We start from the raw sequence: 22,264 nt of genomic DNA, 5'->3' as shown, positions 1-22,264 counted from the left end.
ATGAGTTAGTTTAAAGAATATTTTTTTTGAGTGTAGCATACAACATCAAATTATAAACAAAGCTTTCTGGGTTAGTAGTAAAGTAATTATTCATCACATTATGTTATTAGTCCCCATAAATTGACTTTCTCCATGTAAACATCTGACATTAAAGTAGCTGATGACCAAAGTTTACTGATGCATTGTGTTGAGCCTTTAGACTCCTCTTTAATGATGGGACAATATTTACATTTGCTGATAACAAATGTCTAATCAATAATACTTATAATACAGATACTGTTATTAAAATCCTACTGTTATATTTTTATTATATTTTCCTATCAAAATGTTATCACCCCTCCATGTAATACATTTTAATGAACAGTCACAAAAGGACAACAAGATAAAAAAATAATATTTATTAAAGAAACAGTAAAAATGTACATGTAAAACATGTTTAGTATACAATTATAAAAATAGAAATATTATAAATAAATAAATACATTTTTTGTTTTAAATAAATTAATAATTTTTTTTCAAGACAGTAATTACAAGTATAACTCAAATCTGTTTTTCTATTTTTGACAAATTTTGGGTTAACAGATTAAACCACATGATTTCAACATCATTACTGCTGAACATAATCTCTTCGTTTTGGTTTTGATAGGGCAATATAAGCCTCTTGATCATCACATGCTCTTTCTTCAGAAATTTTCTCAAATAAAGAGAAAAACACATCTGGATTTTTCTCATTAAATTTAGGCAGGAATTTAACCATATTCACAATATTACAGGGCTGAGAATTCAAACCCTGATGATCATTAGTTGAACTCTCAGATCCAACACCACTTTCCCTTCAGCAATCAATCTGGTTAAGGTCGATAGTTGATAATAAGATTTAGAAAGTAATTCCTTACTGGTGTTTGATTGGCACAATACTGCAGAGGTTGCAAATGCAAGACCAAGAATTATTTTCATAATGTTTAAGAAAACAACTAAAGAGAAAAAGAAACTTCCCTAACCTCTTCAGTGCGCCCACATGCAGCTCAACTGCAAAGCAGTCTACCCGCGTCCGACACACCAAAAAAAACAAACTAAAATAACAAACTACAACAACAAACTGCGTTAATCAGTCTATAACATAACACAGGGTTAACTTTAGCTAGACTGTAAAGCAGTCTAAACCGCATTATTATTACTTTTTCTTTTAGTCTAGCCAATGCAGTTGGCTCACTTGACATCCACTCTCCAACACCAGAGAAAAAACAAAATTGCATTCAGCATGAGGGCATGAGGATGTTCTCCAAGGCGCTTCTTCAAACTGTGGAGTTAACTTGGAATAGAGTGTCTCTTTTTCCCTCATTCCTTATTATCTTCTTAGCACAAAACAAAAGGTTTTGATGTTTTCTCTTTTCAACCTTTTTTGGGACATCTTCTCCCTGATGTTTCCATGTTCCTCCGGTTACCATTGGATGATAGTCACAAAACTCATCCCATGATTTATAATGCAACATCATTAAGATGTTGTGGAAAAACATGTCAGGATACCGAATCACTTCCGAGAACAAAATGGCACATATTGCAGTGGCATCTTCAGGGGTTTGTACATAAGATTTAACTTTGTCATGGTTCCCTACCATGTAGTTCCAAACTGTCTCAGAATACTTTTTAGTAAACTTTTTTGATGTTTTCATTGTTGCATAATTAAGATTTCTGTCGTCTTTCTCATGTTTATTGACTGGACAACAGTACAGATCGCTTGCTTGCAACTGTACATAGAATCCAGCAACTAGAAAGATGATATCTTGTCTATCATGCTTTTTTTGTTTATACCAAAATTCAAGTAGAAAAATAATTATTTTGGCATAGTGGAAAAAATTGATTATTTTGATGGTTGCACCATTGTTATTGTTCAAGTCTAAGTCTTCGATGCTTCTGTCAGCAATGTTTTTAATTTTCTGAACCGCACACCCTTCCCAGGCTGTACGCACTTCAAACGGTTGGTCAGGTATTTTTGCAGTGGAGTTTTGATTATCTGATCCTTGATCAACTGTATCAGGAGTATCGTTCAAAAACTTCTTTTTGTTCATAACCTCTTGCTCGAATGACAGAACAACTTGTGGCCTGCTTTCAGTCCCCTCACGATTAGACTGCTAGAAAATTCAAACACAAAACATGAGCTGCACAGTCAGTATTGATATTTAAATGATAATTGTACAACAGATCTAACTTACATTGTTCCCTCTTTCCTCCAAACATGAGCTTTTCTCAGGCCCTTCGTAGTCCTCAGGATGACTGTAGTCACTAAAATGTAAACAAACAGTAGTTAGGTTGTGTAATAGAATCCTCATAAAATCCTACATGAGAATAATCTTGACCAACAATGACTATATATAATATATCCACTGATAATCAATTTAATTTGGAATTGATTTATGTTGTATTTGGGTAGATTATATTTTATTTTAAAAGACTTTTATTTTGACATGCTGTCAATATAATTTTGACATCAATTTTTGGAGTCAAAGGAAATTAAGTGTCAATCCCAAATAAAAGTGTTGAGAAACTCTTTGACTTGGCCTACCCTTTTCTTATCCTTTTGCCATTTCCCGCAATGAAAGTTTCTTCTTCAGGTGAGCAGTTAAGTAAAGGTCTCCTGATTGTAACAGAAAATTTTTCAGTACATAGAAACAGACAACAATGATTATCATATAGTTTACAACATGCATCAGATATACAACCCGAAAAGTTGGGACGTTTTTTATATTTGAATAAAATTCAAACTAAATGACTTTCAAATTACATGAGCCAATGTTTAATTCACAATAGAACATAGAAAACATAAATGTTTATACTGAGAAATGTTACAATTTTATGCACAAAATGAGCTCATTTCAAATTTGATGCCTGCTTCAGGTCTCAAAATAGTTGGGATGGGGGCATGTTTACCATGGTGTAGCATCTCCTCTTCTTTTCAGAACAGTTTGAAGATGTCTGGGCATCGATGTTATGAGTTTCTGGAGTTCTGGTGCTGGAATTTGCTCCCATTCTTGCCCAATAAAAGGTTTCTAGCTGCTAAAGAGTTTGTGGTTGTCTTTGATGTCTTTCAGCATTCATAGTGCCTTCCAAAACATGTAAGCTGCCCATACCGTATGCACTTATGCACCCCCATACCATTGAACTGAACGCTGATGACACACTGGAAGGTCTCCCTCCTCTTTAGCCCGGACCACAAGGCATCCGTGATTTCCAACAAGAATGTCAAATTTGGACTCGTCTGTCCATAAAACACTTTTCCACTTTGAGTCCATTTTAAATGAGCCTTAGTCCCACAGGACATGACGGCACTTCTGGACCATGTTCACATATGTATGAGCTTTCTTTTACTGGCTTTCTTTTTGCATGATAGACTTTTAGTTGGCATCTGCAGATGGTACGGCGGATTGTGTTTACTGCCAGTGGTTTCTGTAAGTATTCCTGGGCCCATTTAGTAATGTCATTGAAACAATCATGCTGATAAGTGATGCAGTGTCATCTGAGGGCCCGAAGACCATGGGCATCCAATAAAGGTCTTCAGGCTTGTCCCTTATGCACAGAGATTTCTTCAGTTTCTCTGAATCTTTTGATGATGTTATGCACTGTAGATGATGAGATTTGCAAAGCTTTTGCAATTTGACGTTGAGGAACATTGTTTTTTAAAGTATTTTTATGCACTCTTTCACAGATTGGAGAGCCTCTGCCCATCTTTAGCTCTGTGAGACTCTGCCTCTCTAAGACATCCCTTTTATAGCTAATTATGTTACAGACCTGATATCAGTTGAGTTTATTAGTTGCTAGATGTTCTCCCAGCTAAATCTTTTCAACATTTCTTGCTTTTTAAGCCATTTGTTGCCCCCATGCCAACTTTTTTGAGACCTGTATCAGGCATCAAATTTGAAATTAGCTAATTTTGTGCATACAATTGTAAAAATGTCTCACTTTAAAAATTTATGTTATATTGTGAATAAAATATTGGCTCATGTAATTTGAAAGTCTTTTAGTTTTCTTTTTATTCAAATTTTAAAAACGTCCCAACATTTCCGGAATTCGGGTTGTACATTTACATTGTAATAAACATACAAACATGGAATGAACCAATTGCCTTCATGTACTTGGCAAATGCCTTATAGTAAACTGAGGTACAGTGAATTTGAAATATAAACCTCCAAGAGAAAATTATACTTTAATGTGAACGTCATAATATTATGCAACTGATTACTATATGAACAAACTTGAGGGAGGTAAAGAACCTACTTTGGTGACTTGAAAGATGAGAAACATGGCTCCTCTTTATGAGACAGCGATGTGATCTTGTGAGTATCTGTTTTACAGGCAAAGAACAAGTCATTAAAATTATATATTGTGTCAAGTTTAGCCTATAAGTTCATGTTTGTCTCCAGTCCATGATATTAATGCAGCTGTCTTTATCCTTTAGTAAGCATTCATCCAAAGGAACTTGTCAAATATTACCCATGCTTTGACTGAATGTACTGCATCCTCATATAATGCCACAAAATGTTTAACAACATATGAATAACAATGGACCTCTTTTGTTCTGTTTGGTTGTGTCATCCTCCTCAGATGAAGGCCCAGCATTCAGGTTGGTCTCAGGAAAACACACTTCTTCTGAATCAGAGTGCTGATGTTTGATGTCAAATAGACAAAATTAGTCTTTTCGTTATTATTATCAAACTATATTTTCATAATTAAATGTTACTTACTTTTAGGCTTTTGGCAGAGGAGTTTTCAACTGGGACTCCATTTTCAGAGGAGGTTTTCTTGTTGATGCTGAAAAATTATTGACAATTAGTGAAGATCTGAAATATGCATTCAAAAAAAGAAAAGAAAAAAGGAATCAGTCGCAATCGCACATTATTCTTACCTATAAATGGCCTTCTTTGTTTGATCTTTTTGGTTTGACGCGCGAGATGCTGAAGGCGATGTGGATGGTTGGGCAGGTGTGGTCCTCGACAAGTCTTCTTCATTGCATGTTCTTCAGAACGAGAACAAGAACAAAGAGAGAAACTGGAAACATGAGCCCATGTTGCCACGTGGTCCAGTTTACCTGTTTTAGTTAATGATGATGAATCCACGAAGGAAGAAAATCTGAAGCAGAACATTTCCTCAAAGAAACTGAATGAGGTGCATAATTAATACACTTTTAAAAGGCATCAGTTCCTTCTCTTAAAAACAGGAGTCCCAAATATTCCCAAATGTCCCAAATATTTTTGGATGGAAGCTTTTGGATACATGTAACCATCTACCAAAGTGCTTGCAACAAACGTTGTTGCTGGTAAAACATTCCTTTGAGAAAAATCTTGAAGAAAATGCCATGTGCTGTGGCCGTTTTAGGCATTTGCATCAAAATCTATTGATCCATTCGTTGACATCGTCTTGATGTTCATGTAACAAAGAAAACTTCCCTCCAAAATATCTGATATATCCAGTCAGATTCCATATCACACAACACATTCAGTGATATTAAAGCATTATAGTGGGGATCAAATTGCTTGCAGGTCTTCTCCTTGATAATGTATTGGAACAGTGTTGATTAGCTTTGTTTTTTCAGAAAGCAATCATCTAGTCCTTTGCCCACTGCATTCTTCTTCTATTGTAGTTCAAACACTTGACAAAATAGTGAACTTGTTCTTGCCTATACCAAGGCAGGGGATGAGAAGGTGTGTGCCCTCCAGTATAAAGTGGGGTATTGACATAATGTTGCTTGCTACAAATTTTCCAAAATTCATGATTTCTCCAAATTTGTTATCAAATAACAAGAGTACTGAGCCTTATTTCAGAGATGTTTCAAATCTTCTAAGATGATACGATAGTTTTTGTTTTTTTGACTGGTGAGTCCATCTTCATCCACCATAATTGCATTGCAGCATGGGCTCCTGACACATTGACATACAGGTGTATTGTCCTTGGTACCTTAATTGGAGCCTTATCACACCAAAGGTTGCACTTACATTGTTGCAACCTTTTTCCTGCGCGTAGACCCGTCTTTGGACCGCTTTTCACGATTGTGCAGCGTAACCAAGATGGCCGATGCTGTTCGTATATCCAAAGAAAAATGCTTAATTTTGTTAAAAAACGTACTCTGGACATTTTGTTGTAGTTTTTTATTAATTTGTAGTTCAAAAGGTGGTTCCATTTGAATTACTGGCTCAACAGACAGAAGTATTACAGTTTGGACAGAGTACCTCCAGAAAGTTCACCCTTCTCGTATCGATATATCCAGTGCTTGAAGTTATAAGTGTCCGCGGTCGGGCTAGAGAGAATCTTTCGCGCGCAGGACAGGAGAGAGTACTGAGCTGCTGATATGCCAGAATAATTATTGGTACTGCATAGCACAATATTGCCAGTACCGTATATTGGAGTCCATCCCACTTCAAGCACTGCACATCTACATCTTAATATAACTTGATAAGTATCAACCCCCTTGGTGACAGTTAGGTTTATCCATCACCGTATTCCCTGTTTAGCTTGGCGAATCTTCCATAGCAAACTGTTGAGGATTTGCTTCAGAGCACATCATCATCATTGGTCCTATTGCTGGCAGCCCATGATCACGTAAGCGTTAAGTCAATACTCGTCAGCACTGCTGTAAAGGCATAAAAAGTGCCAGCGTTCATCACGAGATTCTGAGATGAGTTATAGGCCTATCGCCACCTCGGTCAAGACAATGTAGAAGCAAGATTGCTCAGAATGCTTTTTTTCTTCAGACATTTATGTAGTTGGATTTTGTATATTTTGTAGTTCTTCAAAGCTGTCAGTGACTTTCCAAAGAAGTTTTCCAGTCATTGCAACCTTAGCTGTGAAGTTTGGAGGGAGTTTTCAAAAGCAGGAGCCTTGACTGTGTTCCAAGGAATGTTGAGCCTTCTGGTGGATGGAACGCGACTTTGAGATGTCAGGTGTTATGTTCACCTGGTTATGGGAGGAGTGGGTTGAATACTTATCAAGCCATTTCAGTTTGCATTTCGATCTCTATTTATTCAGAATCCTTCATTTTTATTCAGAGACCTTCATTTGAAATTTTCATAAATTAACTGATAAATTACCTAGCCTATTTACATTTCAATCCCGTATTGTAATTGATTGTTTCGAAAGAATGATGTCTCTCTGTAGGCACAATATACTGTATATCTGGCTGCCAAAATGCTAATGTTTCCAAGAACGTGTGTTCACATTACTACATTAATAGTATATGGGCTTTTTATGATGTCAAATTAAAGTATTATCATTATTATTATTATTATTATTATTATTCATTTTTATTTTTATTTTTTCACTTTCGTTTCACATTCCGCAGCCAGAAATACACCATCTCCATCCAAACAGACTTCTCTAAAAACAAAACTCTCTAGAAAATGCTTGGTTGTTTTATTAACCCATCGGTAATACTGGGTTATTTTGGGTTTGTCAAATGCATCAATTGTGGATGGATCCATGTTTTCAAAAAATATGTATTTTAAAATATATTCAATATATTATTATATTATATTTCTTTATATTGCATTTATATTTATTTGTACTAATATATTATTTTAAAAAATATATTTAATATTTAAAAAATAATAATGGGTATTAGACAATTAAATTTGTACATCACACGTTTTCTTTAATATTATACCAGTAAAAATAAATTGGATTGAAGTAACCCATCTTTTGATTTAAAGTGTTATGAATTGGATATTCAACCCACAATTTCTAGAGAGCAATTGTGGAACCACCCTTGAAACAGTTACACAGTATAAAACATATAGTACAAAAGGTGAAACATATAGTACAAAAGGTAACATTTAAACATTTGACAAGACAAACCCATTGCTTTGCTCTGTGCACTTTTGTTGCTCTTGTTCCCATCCTTGGAGCAACACTGATTCTGACAGTGGAGTTTTGGATGATGGCACATGTCATCAAAATGTGTTTTTTCTGATAGATAAAAACACATTATACAAGTTGCATAGTGCTGTACCAGAAGATACTAAGGTCTTGCTAAGCTAGTGTAGCTTTTGTTAAACTGCCTAACTGTGTGAATCTTTTTTGGTACAGGGCATTGATGATGGTGATATTGTTTCAACTCTTACCTTCATCCTTGATGGCCCCACTCCTCCTTTTCTTGCCTTTTTGTGGTTCCTGCAAAGGATTGATTTAAGATGGCATGATATTAAAAGCAAAGAACATAAAAAGCAAAAAGAAACTCTTGCGCTTTGATAAAGCATGTTTGCAATTTCAGTTTTCATATGTCTTAAAGTCCCCCTGCAGTCAATAATGTTATCTCTTAAAAATCTTTGATCATCAAAAAGACATATTTAAATGTTTAATTTCTTCAATGCCTTAATGTTACCACACCCTTGCTTTATTTAATATAGCCTATGTGGATTCATATGCAAATTAGGCCCCGCCTCCACTCAATCAATTGGTTTGCATTCTACAACGTCGTATACATGGTGGTAATTGATATGAATAACCTTTGACTTGATTACGTTATCAAACAGCTAATAATATGTTGCTAATGTTACACAAATCATGTTCCCGTTCGCCATCTCAGAGTCAGATAGCTGTCTTCAAAAAAACAGCATCCTTAGAAACTCTTTGAACATCATAGAAAGTCAGTGGAGAAAAGCCCGCCCCACATGTTGACAGGATTGGTTACATGTTTGTAATATGAATTATGGATGGTTTAAAACTGCGTTTTTGAGACTGTCTTTGGTAAACTGCAGTTTTAAAGAGAAAATACTCAGAAATGGTGCTGACTGATGAATTTGTACATGGTTTGTCTTTAAAGCATATTTAAAACATCACACAGACATATAAACAACATAAAAACTTGATTTTCACCAGGGGGTCTTTAATAGAATTCAAATAATTCAAGTACTGTTACTATTTTTATTGTTCAATTTTATTGTTCAATTCTTTGACGTATCTTTGAAATATTTGTTAAATTACGTCAAACCACAATGCACATATCAGTCTGAAGGATTATTAAGACTGTTTAAATTTAGTTATTTATTGTTGCTTTTTTCTTTTTGTACAATAAATTGCTGCGAAACGAAAAATGAAACACTGCATAATGCATTATCACATCATTAAACAAGTCAGATCATTAGCATTTTATATACAGTATAAAGTATAAAAAATGAAATTGTTTAAAATAATACCATTTTTTCAGGCATGTGTGAAGATCTTCCTTTACTGTTTCTGTGAAAAGAGGTCAGATTGATGTCAGAACATCTTCTCTGATGTGCTTTGCAAATAGTTTGTATGTCACCACAGTTTACATTCACAATTATTGATGATTACATATTTTACTGCACTGGACTGTTAATTTATCTAACTGTTTGTTTATTTTATTATTTTTTAAAATAGATTTTATATAGCCTATCTATTGAAATTCTTCCTACATATTCATCTTTTGCTAATTTATTTAAAAAAAATAAAAAGACAAATCTGTTCAGTCCAAAATGCACCAAAGTGTAAAAATGACCAATAACTGAAACCCTTCAGAGAGCTTAATTTGTCAAATAAAAGTAAAACGGTAATGTTCCTTGACATCCTTTAAATTCCTTTAAGCCGGGGACACACTTAACGATTGTAAAGCCGATTATGAATGTAATTTGATACTTACCAACTGATCAAACGCGCAGAGTAAGAGCCATTTGCGTTCAGTGTTTAAATTCCATGTGCAAGTATTTAAATCTGCTTCAGTCGAAGGAAAGGTCTTTGTGTGTTAGATTGTTTTAGCTAGTCATTAAGTGTGTCCACGGCTTTAGAGACAAGAGTTACATAGGCTACTACTAAGATTTGGTTAAAACATTCAGTTCCTGTTAACACATCTATTTTACAATGCTTGTCAACTCCAAAACACATCTCTGTTTTTTTATTTTTATTCTGAATCCAAATAATATTCAGGTAATAAAGTCAGTAGTTTTGTATGACTTACCTGTTCATCGTTTTTATTCTGACTGAGTGAGTCCAGGGAAGCCCCGCCTCTTATAAAACCTGTACTGTCTGTCACAGATGATTTACATGCATACCCTTCCTTATAGTCAATCGAAAACTGTACCTACAGCAGAATGAATCATTCATTTTATGTCATTTATTTCAAAATCGACGAGTTGAGACTTGGGCAGGATTTGCTTTAGAATGATGTGAGGTTTAAGTTTCCTTTTCTTGAGAAATGAAACTTAAACTATGGCAAGCCGTTTTATCATCTAATCCTTAAAACTTGCTATAGTATCTATTTTCATGCAACTAATATTTATCTTTTAGATACTAGTATCTTCAGTGGTGGACACTAACGAAGTATTTTTACTTTGTTACTGTACTTAAGCACATTTTTCAAGTATCTGTATACTTTACTTGAGTATTTTTATTTTGAGCAACTTTTACTTTACATTCCAGAGCATAAGATCGTACTTTTTACTCCACTACATTTCATAAAAAAATCGTTACTCCAATATTTTAAAATGAAGAAATCATCACATGCTCAGAGACACAAAAGCGGTGTCCGATTCATGCACAAACTGATTATTTTCAATCATCTTGTTCAATTGATTCACAAATCACATCAACAATTCATTAGCAAATTGGACTGATTGTATTGCCTCTGTTCTTGAGTCAACAAATCATTGATTCAATGATCCGTTCAGAGCGACTCTCCAGTGAATTAATTTACAAGTCTGACTGAAAATTAGCCAAGAACCGGAGGATCCACGAGTGCATGCGCGACTGATGGTGAAAAGTAAGTCAGCCTACTAATGTTGACTTCTAGGATGAATTCTTGTAACTGGAAATCATATTTAGGTCAGTTGTTTTTGAACTAAATCTGCTGTAAAGGGCGATCTGTTTAAGCCCACTGAAATGCTTTAATGCGACACGTCCACATCAATGTGTCTACAGATCGCGATCTCGATTCAATCAGATAAAATCACATTTTAAAACTAACTTGCCATATCAAATAACGGTGGTATCGATTACATCTCTACGGCACTAGGAGGCGACAAGTGACTGTTAAAATGTTTTTGACATTGAATGATTCATTCAAAAGATTTGTTCAAAAACATTATTCATCCAGTAATGAAACAAGTGAAATAGTCATTAAATCATTCATTCAGACCTATTTTTTTTAAATTAAACATTTTTAAATAGACTGCATGCAGCAATTAATATTTTGTCCTCAGTAATTAATTATATGCAATTTTGTTTAGTTGTCTATTCAGAATCATGGGAGAATCATGATTTCTAGTTGAAAGAAACAAGTAAAAATCTTGATTCTCATTTTATCCAGAATTGTGCAACTCTAACACAAATTATAATAACTCATGCACGTTCATCTTCCCTGCTGCTGCAACAATTTTTTAAAATGTTATGTATTTATCCCTATATGTTTCATCTGATTTTATATTGTTTGTCAACATACATTACATAATATTATGTATATGTATCCACTAATCTTCCATCCATACTGACTAGTGCTGGCTATTTGACAATTCATAATCATTCATAATTATTTTGAGCAATAGGATTATATAAAATATATAATATAAAATTAAATTATATAAGTGGCCTATATAAAATTACAAAATAAACATTCATCAATCAGTACTATTTTACTTATTAAAAAATCAAGTACTTTTCAAGTAAAATTGAAAAGGAGCACTAAATACTTTCAGTTGAGTAATATTTTATGATACGTATCTGTACTTTTACTCAAGTTCTTGATTTGTGTACTTCGTCCACCACTGAGTATCTTCATTAGGTACTAGTACTTATTCATTATAGCTACTAGTGCTTATTCTTTATGTACTAGTGCTTATTCTTTAGATAGGCTGCTAGCAGTGTTGGGCACGTTACTTTAAAAAAGTAATTAGTTATAGTTACTAGTTACTTCTCACAAATAGTAACGGAGTTAGTAACTGAGTTACATCATTATAAAAGTAACTAATTACCAGGGAAAGTAACTATTGCGTTACTTTAAAAAAATATATATATATATGTCAAATAACTTGAATGCCCCCATTATTAAATATAAGTCTAAGAATAAATCATTCTTGATCCGACTCGTGACTCATGATCCGCTCTTGCTTATGAAATTTCTCTGTACTGTCATTAAAGAAAATGTATATTCATATATATGTTTAAATAGTCCTATATTATGTTTTAAATTCATTTACTTGATTATGAAAAGTGAACACCATGAGTAAGATGCATCATAAGATGCGCAATATATCGGGAGACATGGAGTGGGTCAGACATGATTTTGACCACTTCATTAAGTTTTGTTTTGTAGAAAGCCTCTCTTTAAAGTGAATTTCGTTTTGTAAAAATTGTGTCTTAATTTTAATCAATGTTTCATCAACCAATTGCCTGGATTTAATAAATAAGAAGCAAATATAGCAGGCAATATAATCATGGATGCGCGGGCGCGATCACTGGCGCGTGAACTGGAGCGCGACTTATAGGCTAAATGAACCGAAACTCAGCGTATATATAGGCTGCTTATTTCAAGCTTTATAGAAAGCTTGAAATATCTACTTTAAAATGAAATAATTAAAAACAAAAAGAGTCTACTCTGATTATGTATTCCGAATGAAATGTGCATTTTCTCTCTAGGTGCGTCCAGTATATGCGGAGATGATGAGAGTCAGGAATGTCAACTTCATCTTTGCAGCCGACACCGATTCAGAAAACATTACTTTATTAATAAACAATTAAAATGTCTCCTTGCTGTTTTTTTGTCATATTCATAATCATTACTTTTGCCGGTTCTTTATGGCAAGCGTTATGCGTGCGCTTGAGTGCATAGCCTATATTACATAAACGCTCATTATTAGTTTATTCTCTCCGGTATTTAAGAAATTAAATTAATATAAATGTGATTAGTCAACTAATGGCTTAAATGAACAACTACTAGTCGACTAGAAATAGCTACTTATTTCACATATTTTCGATCCAGCATGTCACATGTTTATCGCAGTAGATAGGACCTTCGAACCAGAAAGACACAGCTTACATTTTTTGTCTGAATGTGTGTAGCTGTGTGCATGTGTTAAGACATGCGTGTGAGATTTAAAGCATTTACGTGTCTGAAACCTGCCCAGGCATCATGAGAATTTCTAAGATCTCAATCCTTTCAGTGTGTATTTTCTCTCTCTCTCTTTTATCTGGAGGTTGCTACAGACACATGTGATCATGTTCAAGTTTACAATTGTTTGTTTGAGTGTTTGTGAGGTGTGCCAAGTAATTTTTTTCACTTCTTGTGTAATGAAACCCGTAGTAATTTTGACAAGTTTGTATAACCCTTTGAATACAGCGGACAGATGTTTAAAAGCCATTTTTAACCACTCAGGGTTTTATTCAATTCAACCTGGGTAATTACCTTTGACCCTTTACCCATAATTCTATATTACTGTCTGCTTTACATACCATTGTGTTTAGGTTTTTTGCTTGTTTGATTAACAAAATACATAATTTTGCAAACAAATTTTGGAATGATCTTAATCTTGTTTAATGAATTGTTTTATTAAGATTTATTAATATTAAGAAGTATAACTGATCTCAACATTGATAATAATAAATGTTTCTTGATCACCAAATCAGCATGTTAAAATAATTTCTGAAGGATCATGTGACACTGAGGACTGGAGTAATGATGCTGAAAATTCAGCTTTGCCATCACAGGATTAATTTACATTTTAAAATATACTGTGGCTATACTATGGAAAATGGCTGTTCAAACTGCAATAATATTTTGCAATATTACCATTTAACTGTATTTTTGATCAAATAACTGCCATTACTTAGACATCTTTTATACTTTTGAACGGTAGTGTATATAGCATATAGTTCTGAAAATAATTTGATTAAAAAGGGAAAACAACTGAGTTTATTTCCAACAAGATAAGTCTTAACCATGCAATGTGATGAGGTCATGACAAATGACTCTCTTCCTCTACTCTCTGAAATGTTTGTGTAAAACTGTCAACTGTTGTTTAAGTTTTTTTTACACAGTAACACATTAAGTAGCACACACTACACAGCTTGCAGTAAGTAGTAAGCTTGTATTCTATTATGAACACATCCATGGACATCAAATATGGATATGTAGCTGACTGTGGTAGGGCTGTCAGTCTGTCTCACCTCCTCTCCTGCGGGGGGCACTGCTGTGCTTTTCCTCTCCATCCTCTGTCTCTTTCTCATTCGACAGTCCAGTTATCGGATCCGGCTGTGCTTCCCTGTTCTCTTTACTGTCACTCCCGTCACTTCCACACTCCTTCTCTCTCTTCTCTCCCCCATGATCCTTCTTCCTCTCCCTCCATCCGGATGTCCCTTTTCTCCCATGTGCATTTATCACATTCTGCTGCTGCTGAGGAGTGTAATAAAATCAATCTTAGTGAAATAAATCTTAACTCAGCATAGTAAATCCAGCAGTCCAGTGAGTGAAACCCAAGACAGATACATGATATGAACACTGTTCATGACGATCAGTGTTGGGCACGTTACTTTAAAAAAGTAATTAGTTATAGTTACTAGTTACTTCTCACAAATAGTAACGGAGTTAGTAACTGAGTTACATCATTATAAAAGTAACTAATTGCAGGGAAAGTAACTATTGCGTTACTTTTAAAAATAAATAAATAAAAATAAAAATATGCCAAATAAATTGAATGCCCCCAATATTACATATAAGTCTAAGAATAAATTATTCTTGATGCGACTCCTGACTCATGATCCGCTCTTGCTCACGACATGAAATTTCTCTGTACTGTGTTGGTAGCCATTAAAGAAAACGTAGTTTCATATTGATGTTTAAATAGTCCTATGTTATGTTTTAAATCAATTTATTCGATTATGAAAAGTGAACAGCATGAGTAAGATGCATCATAAGATGCGCAAATATATCGGGAGACATGGAGTGGGTCAGACATGATTTTAAACACTTCATTAAGTTTTGTTTTATAGAAAGCCTTTCTTTAAAGTGAATTTCGTTTTGTAAAAATTGTATCTTAATTTTAATCAATGTTTCATCAACCAATTGCTTGGATTTAGTATATAACAAGCAAATATAGCAGACAATAAAATCATGACATGGAGGCGCGGGCGCGATCACTGGCGCGTGAACTGGAGCGCGTCTTATAGGCTAAATGAACCGAAACTCAGAGGGTGCTTGCCTCGCAGACATAAGAAATATATCTATAGAATGCTTGAAATATCTACTTTAACGAAAATGAAGTAATTAAAAATGAAAAGAAAGAGGCTACTCTGATTATGTAGCCTAATCCGAATGAAATGTGCATTATCTCTCTAGGCGCGTCCATATGAGCAGATGATCAGCAATGAGAAGCCGACACTGATTCAGAAAACATTACTTTATTAATAAACAATTAAAATGTCTCCTTGCTGTTTTTGTCACACTCATAATCATTACTTTTGCCGGTTCTTTATGGCAATTATGCGTGCCCTTGAGTGCTATATAGCCTATATTATGTAAACGCTCCTTATTATGGTTTATTCTCTCCAATATTTAAGAAATTAAATTAATATAAATGTGATTAGTCAACTAATAGCTTAAATGAACAACTACTAGTCGACTAGAAAAAAACTAATTTCACATATTTTCGATCAAGCATCAAAAAGGGTATTCTGGTTTGAGCTCGCGCTTTGCGCGCATGCTCTGATAGACACACACACAGCGCGTCATACATTACTATCAGTTTAAAGTTATATTTGTGTATGACTAACCGCAGCACACACCAGAGAAAAAAACTTTGCAGGTCCTGTGGCTGAGAGAGAGCTTACTCGGATGAAAACCGCTTCAGTGAGCTCAATTATAGTAACGCGGCATTTTTTTTGTCAGTAACGGTAACGGCGTTGTAACGGGAGAAAAAGTAATTCGTTTGATTACTCGTTACTGAAAAAAGTAACGGCGTTAGTAACGCCGTTTATTTATAACGCCGTTATTCCCATCACTGGCTACTAGTACTTATCTTTAGGTACTAGTGCTTATTATTTGGGGCAGTCGTGGCCTGGTAAGAGAGTCGGACTTATAACCCAAAGGTTGCGGGTCTCAGTACCGGTAGGAATTGTCGGTGGGGGGAAGTGAATGTACAGCGCTCTCTTCCACCCTCAATACCCCGACTGAGGTGAGAAAAAATTGGCTGCCCACTGCTCTGGGTGTGTGTTCACAGTGTGTGTTCATGATGTGTGTTTGTGTTTGCTCACTGCTCACTGCTGTGTGTGTGCACTTAGATGGGATAAATGCAGAGAACAAATTCCGAGTATGGGACACAATACTTGGCTGTATGTCACGTCACTTTCACTTCTGTCAGGACCACTATCAAATATGATTGATAATTGCATAGAATTTGTTTTGGCATGGGCAAGTTCTCTGGGCAAGAACTCCCTGCGCATCCATGCAGCCTAGCATGGACGAGAGCAGAGAGAGCAGCAATTACCCCCCTTAGGCCTAGCATGGATAAGAGAATCAACATATACAGATATCATTAATGTCAATAATTTAACATGTACACATATTTCAACAATTAGTCTGATTCAGGGGAAACAGAAGGCCAAATCCTGACTGAAGAGAGGAGGAGGATGGAGGATGGGGATTTTTAAGCTGGTTATTATACCGCTTATTAAAAAGAAAATGCAATTTCATCCAACAGAATTAGTCAATTACAGGCCAATATCGAATCTACCTTTACTGTCAAAGATACTAGAAAAGGCAGTATCCTCACAACTATGTTACTTTTTTAGAAAGAAATAGTATCCGCAAGGATTTCCGGTCAGGATTTAAACCGTATCATAGTACTGAGACTGCTCTCATTAGTTGTGCTGGATACTGTGCAAGATCTTCCCACTGCTGTTGCTCTACTCTTTGGCTTGATTTATTGCCTGAACATGAACTATTTAAAAGAGCTTAAATACACTTTTGGAAACCATTCAAAAAGAATTTGTTGGCCTTGACCCCCATTTCAGTTTCTGTTGTTTCATTTGTTCCATGCAAAAAAAAAAAAAAAAAGAGAAAGCTTTGAGTTGTAATCTAGGATCTATTTTTAATAAGTATGGGGTCTCTTTTCATCTATATCCTGACGACACACAACTTTATATCCCCTTGAAGCATGATAATAAACAGGCTTTAAAGCCTATTTTAGATTGTTTAGACGAACTAAAACTTTGGCTTGCAAGTAATTTTTTAAGCCTCAATGAGAGTAAAACTGAATTTATTTAGTTTGGCTCAAATGACCACTGTGGACATGCTTTCGATTCAGAACTTCTTACTCCATACAGCACTACACGTGTAAGAAATTTAGGTGTTTGGCTTGATAATAATCTTAAATTTGATAAACAGATAAGTGCTGTCGTTAAGTCCTGTTTTTATCATCTTCGTCTTCTGATGAAGGTGAAGCCATTTTTGTCTCTAAAGAAGTTTGAAATGGTTATGCATGCTTTTGTAACATCTCGATTGGATTACTGCAACTCATTGTATATCTGTGCTCCTCAATCATGTGTTTCATGTCTACAGTTGGTTCAGAATGCAGCGGCTCGGCCTCTTTGTGGGAAGCGTAAACAGGAGTCTATTACACCAGTTTTGATTTCATTACATTGGCTGCCAGTCAAATATAGAATTTATTTTAAAATTTTATTGTTCGTCTCTTTATAATCAGGCTCCACATTACCTATCTGATTTGTTACACCCATACATTCAATCAAGAGCACTCAGATCAGCTGATTCTGGGTTATTGCGAGTTCCCAGGGCACGTCTTAAAAACAGGCGATCGCGCTTTTTCTGTTATTGGCCCCAAGTTGTGGAATAGTCTCCCACTTCAAATTCGAGCTGCCTCAACTCTGTCTATTTTTAAGTCTACTCTTAAAACGTATTACTTCTCCCTGGCATTTCACATTTCCTGACTTGCTATGCAAATGATCTTATATTTTAATGCACCTCATCCATTTTACAGTGTGTGTTCTATAGATTGTGTCTTATTGTTTGTAATCTTGTTGACTTTTCTGTTTTGCATATTCTGTGCAGCACTTTGGTTGACTTTGATTGTTTTAAATGTGCTATATAAATAAACATTGTATCGTATTGTATTTTATTGTAATGTTGAGTTGTAATGTAAGGTCGAATGTTGTTTCTTTAAGATGTTTGTTGCATGGATGTAACAAATGTAATAACCAAAATTTCAAAAATGCAATCCTAGGTGTGTTGTAACTGTTTTAAGACACTGAAGTCTTGTATATTGCTCCTATATTCTTAGCACTTTAAGAACAGAACTTTTTCAAAACTTTTTCTCATCCTGCCAGAACTTTTTCTATTATAAGATTAGAGGATTTTTTTAGCCTCCAAGTTTTGTTTTTTTGTATTTTGATGTAGAACTTCATGCTGACAGAAAATGTTTTGTTTTGCAAGCATCAATAAATATTTTCTGTAATGTTGAGTATTGTATGTGTTGTATTTACAGTATGGTTTGTACTCCCTGCATTTGGATTCCCAGTGGGAGGTTTATACAAGTTTCTGGGAGGGATAATTGGAGAAAGTTGAATTAACTTTAAAAAATAAAAAGTTCAGTTAACTTAAAAAATTAAGGCAACCAGCTGCAAAGCTTTTTTGAGTTTATTGAACTTCAGGACCTCTGTAGTTGTGCTTACTCATTTTTTTGAGTTGGACTGGTTGTTAGGTGAACTTACTGAGGTTTAAGTAACTTAATCAAATAAGTTTAGTGAACTTTAAAAAAATGATTGGCACAACTTCGACCACTGAAGATGAGTAAACTCAAAAATGCTTTGCAGAGTGTTGCCTTATTTAAGTTAACTCAACTTTTTATTTTTTACAGTGTAGAGTTACAAATGATTTGCTGTTATCATCCGATCATGGTTGTATCTGTATTAGTGTTACTCGATCTTAGTGCTGCATTTGATAATATCGACCACAACATTCTTTTGAATAGACTCAAAAATTATGTCGGCATTAGTGGAATTGCACTGGCATGGTTCAAATCATAGTTATCTGACCGTTATCAGTTTGTAGCAGTAAACGAAGGGGTGTCATATCAATCACAAGTTCAGTATTACTAGGTACTATAGTACTTATAGTACTAGGACCGTGGCTTTTCACCCTGCACATGCTACCCTTGGGAGATATCATTAGGAAGCATGGCATTAGCTTTCACTGTTATGCTGATGATACTCAGCTCTATATTTCTTTGTGCCCTGACAAAACTTATCGAAAGTTAACGGAATGCATAACTGATATAAAAATTAGATGACTAGTAATTTCCTACTACTTAATTCTGAAAAAAAAAAAAAAACAGATTCTAATTATTTGACCAAAAACCTCTGCAAGTAATAACCTAGAATACTGTCTAACACTTGATGAATGTCCTGTCAAGTCTTCGTCATCATTTAGAAACCTGGGTGTGCTCTTTGATGCCAATCTTTAATTTGAAAGACATGTTTCTAGCATCTGTAAAACCATATTCTTCTAACTTAAAAATATATCTAAATTACGCTCTCAATGACAAATGTGGAACAGTTCATGCATTCATGACCTCAAGTCTAGATTATTGTAATGCTCTACTGGCTGGTTGCCCTGCATGCTTAATAAACAAACTCTATAGCTGGTCCAAAACGCAGCAGCTAGAGTTCTTTCTGGAACCAGGAAATTTGACCATATTAGCTCAGTTCTGTCAACACTGCATTGGCTCTGTTATGAGCTGCTCAGAGACACGAAGGCTGAGAATCCAAGTGCAGCATTTATTGAAGGGTAATCCATAAACGGGCAAAGGTCATAGACAGCAGTGAGCAGTCCAAACAATCATGAAATCCAAATCACAGGCAAAACAGAAAATCCAGAGAACATGGGAAATAAACCAGAAACCAAGACAGGAAAACAAGAATACAAAGGCCTTGAAGTGCAGTCTAGACAAACAAGATCTGACAATGAGTGACTGTGAAGACCAGGCTTTTATAGACAAAACTACTAAGGGTAATGACACAAATGAGACACAGCTGAAAACAATAATGGCAGATGAGTCCGGGTAAAGGATGATGGGAAATGAAGTCTTTGATGAAATGGTGAAAGTCCTTGGTTGAGTGCATCCTGGTGGCTCTCATTGGCACTCCAACTAGTGATCTTGACAGGCTCCCCATCATATACATTTTTAAATTTTGCTAATTACATACAAAGCACTAAATTAAACTAAAGTTTAGCTCCCCACTACTTGATCGAGCTCTTAACACATTATAGTCCTTCACGTCTATTGCGATCTCAAAAATTCTGGCCAGCTGATAATACCTAGAATATCAAAATCTACTGCTGGCTGTAGATCCTTTTCCTATTTAGCACCTAAACTCTGGAACAGTCTTCCTAGCATTGTCCAGGAAGCACACTCTGTCAGTTTAAATCTAGACTAAAAACACATCTATTTAACCTGGCATACACATATCAATTTCTGCATAAATTAGGTCTGCCAGAACCAGGAATACTTCCCATAACACCTAATTACTTCATAAGATGAATAGCATCTACACTAAAATTAGTCTTTTTGTTTATCCTGAGGTTTACCGTAGTCTGCCGGATCCTTGCCGTATCCAGACCAGATGAAAGACCTGCGCCTACACACGATCACAATGCAGCCCTGAAGTGTCAACTAGACTATCCCCTGCGAAGGCCTCCTTCCCTTCCCTTTCCCTCTGTACAGATAAAAATGTTATCAAAATGATTCCTGTTCACATGGATCCGCGGGAATGACTGAAAACACTGCAGGCCAGACAAGTCATTTGGCGATGTCACTTTGTAAAGAAAGACTACGCACAAATGTGTATGCCAATAGACTTAACACATAATCTATTCAAAGTTTGCGTTCTCAAGCCACCAAAAACTGTTGTTGTGTAAATGAAAGGCCAGAAAGCATTAAAAGTTTTTAAAGTGTCGTGTAAGCAACCCCTAAGTTAATAACTAATGCTTTTTAGTTATCAACTTTATCATCAGAATCTAAAAATAAGTACTATTGCATGAAAATAGATACTAGTACTTTTTAAGGATTAAATGTTTAAGCGGCTTGCCATACACAACTCACTCTTTGAGCAGAGTGATGAGAACGCACCCTGCTGTTCAAACTATGGAATCCCTAACAGGTCCTGCATTTTAACTTTAAAGTTGTTGTTTTTTATCATGTATTTTCTTGGACTGTATGTAACAAAAGCTTTTTCTAAACGCAATATTGGCACATATCTTACCACATATGAGCAACTTTTTTTGACCAGGGACTCAGTCTTAAACCAAAAATAATCCAAAGACATTAGACAGTACAAAATGTGACAAAGATGTATTGTTTATTTCCATATAACTGAAAATAACACAGAAACTAATCTGGGTATATGATACATTAATTATTACTTTATTTGACAAACCTGTTAATATTTTCTTCTTTACAAATTATTACTTGTCCATTCCCTCATACAGTTGTAACAGTCCCTCTGCTGCTTTGCATTTGCCCCACATGAGTCTCTAAGCCAGTTCTTAAACTTCCACTCATCTTTGTTCAAGACCAGGAATCGCCCCAGGACATCTCGCGCTCTTATTATACCCCTGTTCTGCAGTCGTCCGCCCAGCACAGGACCAATTCCAGGGAGCTCATATACAAGTTTATCCCCCATTGGCTCAGAACAGAAACGTCTATGTTTTTGGGACGTTGTCATTGCAGCTAATTGTGGGTCGACAGGTAGATTTGTTACAAAGTCTGTCTAGAGAGAAAATAAACAGGATAAGTGAGATCTGTAGCTTGATAAAAATTCATGATTACTAGATACTTAATATGAAATACGTGTTGTATAATAATATGTGACTTAATAATTCTGTTACGGACTCACCGTCTTTTCCCTTTTACAGAAGCCACACTTTTACAGTTTCCTGCATGTGCTGCTTTCCATTTCATTTGGGTTGATGTAATCATGACCTGCCTACGTGAAGACCATATATAGAGTTCCTGTAGAAGATCTGTATGACCTAACAGCGAGAACCAGTGAAACACAATGACTCTACATACAATGTCTTGTCATGCCATTGTATTTAAGTGGTGAAGCTGAAGATAAAAAATCGTTTAAATGCACGAGTTATTTTTCAAATTTATTTCAGCACTTGTTTCTTTCAAAGAAAAAAAAAAACCCTACATATTGTAACTCTGTTTTTCTCTTTTATATAAGTACATACATAAACATCAACAGTCATTAGGTA

General features: G+C 35.1%; 2 protein-coding genes across 4 annotated transcripts; both read right to left on the bottom strand.

Moving 5' to 3' along the window:
• Positions 1-383: 383 nt before the first annotated feature.
• Positions 384-10,204, bottom strand: si:dkey-211g8.8 (uncharacterized protein LOC108004533 homolog). Of its 2 annotated transcripts, none has more exons than XM_048202151.1 (9): positions 9,965-10,204; positions 9,183-9,222; positions 8,109-8,157; positions 4,740-7,953; positions 4,564-4,657; positions 4,273-4,339; positions 2,564-2,635; positions 2,214-2,283; positions 384-2,132 (listed from the first exon to the last, which is right to left on the bottom strand). In XM_048202151.1, the coding sequence occupies exon 9, from the start codon at positions 2,067-2,069 to the stop codon at positions 1,296-1,298; it is 774 nt and encodes a 257-aa protein (XP_048058108.1). In that variant the 5' UTR covers positions 2,070-2,132; positions 2,214-2,283; positions 2,564-2,635; positions 4,273-4,339; positions 4,564-4,657; positions 4,740-7,953; positions 8,109-8,157; positions 9,183-9,222; positions 9,965-10,204; the 3' UTR covers positions 384-1,295. The 2 variants fall into 2 exon arrangements, with proteins under 2 accessions (XP_048058108.1, XP_048058109.1); XM_048202152.1 differs by having other exon boundaries at positions 384-2,129.
• Positions 10,205-21,346: 11,142 nt separating this feature from the next.
• Positions 21,347-22,063, bottom strand: si:dkey-211g8.4 (barrier-to-autointegration factor). Of its 2 annotated transcripts, none has more exons than XM_048202133.1 (2): positions 21,901-22,063; positions 21,347-21,774 (listed from the first exon to the last, which is right to left on the bottom strand). In XM_048202133.1, exon 2 carries the CDS (start codon positions 21,727-21,729, stop codon positions 21,460-21,462), a length of 270 nt encoding a protein of 89 aa, XP_048058090.1. In that variant the 5' UTR covers positions 21,730-21,774; positions 21,901-22,063; the 3' UTR covers positions 21,347-21,459. The 2 variants fall into 2 exon arrangements, with proteins under 2 accessions (XP_048058090.1, XP_048058092.1); XM_048202135.1 differs by having other exon boundaries at positions 21,347-21,770.
• Between the last annotated feature and the right edge of the window lie 201 nt (positions 22,064-22,264).

This window comes from Megalobrama amblycephala, linkage group LG9 (genome assembly GCF_018812025.1).
Source record: "Megalobrama amblycephala isolate DHTTF-2021 linkage group LG9, ASM1881202v1, whole genome shotgun sequence".
NCBI lineage: Eukaryota > Metazoa > Chordata > Actinopteri > Cypriniformes > Xenocyprididae > Megalobrama > Megalobrama amblycephala.
Note: the sequence above shows the minus strand (reverse complement) of the source record. Positions and strands in the feature narration are given on the sequence as shown.

Coding starts and splice junctions, on each gene's coding strand:
- si:dkey-211g8.8 (XM_048202151.1), bottom strand. CDS start 2,069: ATGAACAAAAAGAAGTTTTTGAACGATACTCCTGATACAGTTGATCAA.
- si:dkey-211g8.4 (XM_048202133.1), bottom strand. CDS start 21,729: ATGACAACGTCCCAAAAACATAGACGTTTCTGTTCTGAGCCAATGGGG.